The 5,761-nt window shown below is 57.4% G+C and overlaps 1 protein-coding gene across 2 annotated transcripts in view; it reads right to left on the bottom strand.

Moving 5' to 3' along the window:
* VWA1 (von Willebrand factor A domain containing 1) overlaps positions 1-5,761 on the bottom strand; it is a 35,374-nt gene that overhangs the window by 8,631 nt on the left and 20,982 nt on the right. For both annotated transcript variants that reach the window (XM_019511850.1, XM_019511849.1), the window contains one exon: positions 793-1,071. In XM_019511850.1, coding sequence (XP_019367395.1) covers positions 793-1,071 — 279 coding nt within the window. The remainder of the gene's footprint in view (positions 1-792; positions 1,072-5,761) is intronic.

Below are 5,761 nucleotides of genomic sequence, written 5' to 3'. Positions count from 1 at the left end.
CTCCGGGCACTTATATCCCCTGTTACTGTCTGCAAAAGTGCTGGGGAAGAAGAAACTCTATTTTTCCCTTTGAGAAGAATGGAGACTTGGCATCCCCAAAACATTCGGCAGATCCGCCTCGGTTCTGCCCAAATGCTCATGTTGGGGGAAAACATTCAAAAAAGGCAAACTGCCTCTGGTGTTTTTCATTAACGTTTTCCAGCCGTCTTATGTCACAAAGGCAGAACACACACAAGATATGCTTGAACCAGAAAAGTTTCTTTTGACCCCAAGCAATTTTCCCCATCAGTTTTTCCATTGCGCCCAATTTCACTGATTTTTTTTTTTTTGATTTTTTTTTGGAGGGGAAAGACTGGAAAAGCCAAACAAGCAATGATTTTCACAGCTCTAAGTAGCCACCCACAGCCCTCGCTACCCCCCTCAGACAGGGCCAGCTCTTGCTTTCTGCTCCCAGCTGGCCCGGGTGATGCAGGACATAAGACTGTCCTCAGCTCCTTGGAGGACGATGGGGACAATTGCCTGGATACTGAACATACACCTGTGTGATGCTTTGTCCCTCTCTGCTGCTGGTGGGACCTCTTTAAGAGGTCACTGGACCTACTGCAGCCTCAGCTGGTAGAGCTGGCCTTCCACTTCAGGCATTTGTCTGCCTGCTTTTTCCATTCTGCTGCCAACACTATAAGGTCGAGGCCAGGGTTATCTGTCCGGACGATGCCCAGAACAGCAGGACGCTCAGCGATGCTGGGTTGCACCTAGGAACCCCAATACGTGCCCCCCTCCCCCATATAATACCTTGCAGAGTGGTGACCCTGGTGGTCTGCGGCGGGATATAGTGTGTGTTGGACTCGGGGATGAGCACAACCTTGTAGGTGGTTTCTGGGGCAAGGTCGTTCAACAGGAGGCTGGTGCGGTCCCCGGACACCTGCTGCGTCAGCTTCCTCCTGGGCTCCTCTGCAGGGGTGTGCTCCAGCACGTAATAGCCGGTACCGCTGGAGAGAAGCTTGGGCCACATCAGGCGGAAGCTACTGGAGGTGATGTCCACGGCACGCAGTCGCGTGGCTCGGATAACCTCTGGGGATAAAGAGCGACAGGAAATCACCATGGGCCAGAGGGTGAGCACAGCTAGCCCTGGCTCCCTGGGCAATGATTAGCAACCACCGAGGAGCTGGAATTCCCATTGCATCTCTGCAGAGAGCCCAAGCATGTTACAAACAACGCTTTCACAGGGGTCATTTGCCCCACTTCAATGCAGCTGCTTCTGGGGTGCAACGAAGCAACAGCTCACAAGAGGAATGCTGCATGGCAGGGTAAGTCACACGGAGGCAATGGGCTGGTTTGCAGATGCCAGTCCTGGACTATCGTTAGCTATTGCAGTAGCCAAGATAAAGCCTCCAAAACATGAAGCTGGTGCAGACTCCTGCAGTGATAGCGGGGCATTTGTAGAGAAACGCTAGTGGATTATTTCACCACTGACACCAGGTCCAAAGAAAACCCCACTGTTGCTGCAAGCACATCCTGAATGATGGGTCAGGGTGTGTATGGCAAAGCCATGCGTCTCCACGAGAGGGCAATGGAGACCACCAGCTAGAGGCACTCTGGGTAAGGGACTACATGGTCTCCTGCTCTCTACTACCATGATACTTGGGGTGGCAGGGGTGGTTTCCACTCCCAGCTGGCCCTTATTTGATAGCATGCACAGAAAGAGCAAAGAACAGCTAGGACCCAAGCACCTGCCAGCCAACACCCCCCTCCACCCTGCTGGTGCCACCTGGCTCAGGAAAGGCTTCTTGCGCCATTCATGCGACTACACTGCGCTGAGGGCAAGCTGTCCTGGCGACCTGCTATGCCAGAGGGCCTTGGCCCACAGGAAACCATGCTGAGCACCCACACACTTCATCTCATGGCAGCTGCTGGTGGTGGGGCTGCCAGGTGGGGCTCAGCTGCATCCTGCAACCCAGGAGCTGCGCTTGGCAAGTCAGGGGAGAGCCAAGCCTCCCATCCCTTCTTCCTGCGAGGACCCACACCGAGGGAGACCTCACAGCCCCTCCATGCACTACCTCCCCCCCCCACTGGCATAAGAGACCTCTTCTCTGGCACCATCCATACGACGGCACTGTGCTGAGTGCAATCCTGGGTGTTTCACTGAAATCTACCCCCTGAGCTCTCTCTTTCCCCCTTTGCCAGAAATAAAGCCCTGGAGAACCTCCATCCTCCCCCTAGCCCTTCCTCCATCAGGAATGATGCCACGGGGATGCCCTCCTGGCCTGGACAGTGCCAGGAATTTGTGGCTGTTAACCATTCAGGGCTTGCTCAGGGTTCGCCTCGCCTGCTGGCTTCTTCTTTGCTCCCACCAAGCGAAACCTGGCTTTGCCTTTCCTTGGGGACTGGCAAGTCTCCCATCCGGGATTCCTGAGGCTTGGAGCTCTGTGAGAGGTAGAAGGGCACATTGTACCACAGCTGCATGTGGGGCTGGACGGGACCCTGCTAATGGGCCGCTGACAGGCTATTCCTGGAGGCAGGCTGCTCTACTGCCCGTCGGCTTTGAGCAATGCAGCCTCCGACCCCAGCAGCGAAAACCAGAGAGGCCCAAAGCCCTGACCCGGGTGACACCCACTGGGAGCCCTTCACACAAGCAGGACCTGGCACACTGATCCCCAGGCATCTCACCCAGGCACCCCTCCTCTTCACAGCACTGACCTTTGCTTCCCAGAAATGAAAGCCTGGAGAACTTCCACCCTCCCCTCGGCCCTTTCTCCACCGGAAACGATGCCCTCCTGGCCGTGGCGATGCCCTCCTGGGTGACCAGAGCCATGAGGCGGCCGCCACAGCTGTCCTCAGTAATTAAGTAAAATCATGGCGATGCCCTCCTGGCCTGTACGGTGCCAGAAATGTATGCCCGTTATCTGTTCAGGGCTTGCTCTGGGTTTATCTAGCTAATACGCCCCTCAGTCCTTCACAGCCTGCTTTATGGGCTGCACCTCTGCAATTACAGGAGAGAGCCAGCCCCTGTGAGATCCCCCCGGCAGCCCAGGGAGGCTTGCAGGAGCTCCTGTGAAGGAGAATTTCCCTTCCTTACCCTTCACTAACTATCCCACACTCGAGCGGTTGCAGCAGGCGATGCTGCGCCAGGACTCCCGGGTCCCAGTCTCAGCACTCAGGTGGCAAGGGACAAAGACGCACAGAAGAGCGGCGAGGGCTCTTTTGTGAATGCCTTTTAAAAGCGCTTTGAGAGCATCAGCAGGAAGCAAGCCAGCACGAGCCCTGACATCCCTTATTGATTGCACCTTCCACCGCAAGGCAAAGTGCCGTGTGGAAACCACTATCCCCTCTCAGACGTGGGGAAACCAAGGCACTGAAGTGACTTGCCCAGAGCCACACGGCAAAGCCCCGACGGAGCCAGGGGGACCTCAGCGCTGTACATTATCTAGAAAGCCAACTTTCCTTCTCCGCGTGGCTGGAGCCCCAGCCAGCTGCCTCCCACCAAGAAAGCAGCCTCAGTTTTTCCTTTGAGCTGTTTCTTGGCTCGTCCAGCTGGGCAGGGACATTGCACGTCGTCCATGCCCTCGCTGCCTCTTGTTAAACATGTTGCCAGCCATCCGCGCTCTCCACACCCTTCCTCGGCACCATGTAGGCCTGCAGGCCATCCCAGCCCAGGGTCTCCACACTTGCGTGGCACGGACCTGCTGGCAACTTCCCGAGTGCCAGGAAGGCCAAAGCCAAAGTGGCAGGACTCTCCATCGGCTGCTCTTCATCAGCAGCTCGGGAACACTTGCTGTGCCAGCAGCCCAGCCTGGTGGCATCCCTCTCTGCCTCAGTTTCCCCAGCTGGGGTCAGGAGGTAATGTGCTTTGGAAAGGGTGGGAGGAGGGCACAAGGAGCAGCATCACCATGCTGGCTGGTCACGGTCCATTCTTGCAGGCAGGTTGTGGAGCAGACTGACTTCAGCCCTCCCGCGGTACATTCTTGCATTTCGAGGCGACACTTATTGGAGGGTGGGGAAACGATTTCTCTCGATTACTGAGGACTGTGGTGGAGGCTGCCCCATGGCTCTGGTCACCCAGCGACACTGTCGAGGAGCCCGTGGAGCCGAGGGCTGAGCTCTCCCTGCCCCTGCGCTGCACCTGGCTGCACTCCCCCTTGCTATTGGACGTAGAGTCATAAAAAATTTGGTTGGTAGGGACCTCAGGAGGTCACATCTAGTGCAACCCCCCACTCCAAGCAGGACCAGCCCCAACTAGATCATCCCAGCCTACCTGGGTCTCAAAAACCTCCAAGGATGCAGCGTCCACCACCTCTCTGGGTAACCTGCTCCAGTGCTTCACCACCCTCCTAGTAAGAAAGTTTTCCCTAATATCCAACTTAAACCTCCCTGGCTGCAACTTGAGCCCATTGCTCCTTGCTCTGAGAACAGCCCAGCTCCATCCTCTTTGGACCCACCCTGCAGGGAGCTGAAGGCAGCTATTAAATCCCCGCTCCGTTTTCTCTTCTCTAGACTAAATCAGCCCAGTTCCCCCAGTTTCTCTTGGGGCTTGCAGGACATGTACAATCCTGCAGGGCCCAGCCCAGGAGCAGGTGCCAAAGCCTGATGTCAGCTACTCCAGAGTGCAGACCCCAGGCAGCCGCGAGCAAGGAGCTGGCGCCGTGCCACACGTCACCCCAAAGGAATCCTCCCATTGAGAAACACCCACCGGGCCCTGCCCCGGCAGGATCAACCCACGCTTGTCTCCCAGGCGTCTTAAAGTAGCTCAGCCGTCTGCCTGGCTCGAAAGGGGCATCAGTGGCCGAAGCATCAGGAGGTTGAGTCTCGCCCCTTGGCGCTGGGCGCAGGGGAGGGCATCTCCTCTGAAGCCAGCGGGGGCAGGTCAGCCAGTCCAGTGTCCTGGCTGTCCAGCACCAGGTGCTAGTGCAGGATTGCCACAGGACACATCTCCTCCTGTCCTCCAAAACCCAGGGTTAAGTGAGAGTCAGGCTCCGCGTGTGGCCAGGTCGCACTGAAAGTCACTGGGAGCAGCACCGCAACGCCCCGCGTACACAATCGCATCTCCCCCTGGCTCCACGCACACTCAGCGACACAGACCGTGCAGCCGGCAGGGCTTGAGCGCAGCAGCTCTAGGAGACGGCCTCTCCGTTCAGCTCTCCTTCCGCTCCTGCCAGGTCTCAACACCTTGTATCTCAGTCGCTGCCGTCTCCTCCTCTCCAGCCCCGACGCCTGCAGTCTGCATCACCCACTTCTTACATGGGCACATGATTCACTCCCTGCCCTCCCTCAAGCCCTCCCCACAGCTCCTGGGACAGCTTGACACGGTTAGGGTGCCGCCTGGTACTGTTTGGCGATTCCTTCATCCCACCCAGCCTGCCTGCGTCCGTCTCTTCTCTCCTTTCGGCAGATTGCCAGCTCCTGGGGGCTGGGCTGTTTGTGCGCTGCCGGGGTCCCCGAGGCGCTACGCCCGCACAAATCATAATGTCCAAATGACTTGAACCTTTGCTATGTTTCCTGCTCAGCATTGCAGCCTTTGGGCTGCCCAGGTTTCAGGGAAGAGTCAGCTTTAAAAAACAAAACAGATTTTTCCTGGAAGGTCGGGACTGGCTGACATCAGTGCAGCCACAGCTGCTCTCAGCCGCTCAGCATCTGGGCTGTGGTCTTGTTTTGCCTCCCGATGTGCTGGACTGAGCCTGGAGAGGAGCGTGGCTGCTGTGTGCCCCACAGCTGGGCAGAAGTGCCGTCCTGCTGTGATCCAGGGCTCCAGGGTGGGAGGCTGCAT

This window comes from Gavialis gangeticus, unplaced genomic scaffold, assembly GCF_001723915.1.
Source record: "Gavialis gangeticus isolate Ggan-Ray unplaced genomic scaffold, GavGan_comp1, whole genome shotgun sequence".
In the NCBI taxonomy this organism is placed as follows: domain Eukaryota; kingdom Metazoa; phylum Chordata; order Crocodylia; family Gavialidae; genus Gavialis; species Gavialis gangeticus.
This window is presented reverse-complemented; position numbering and strand designations above follow the sequence as displayed.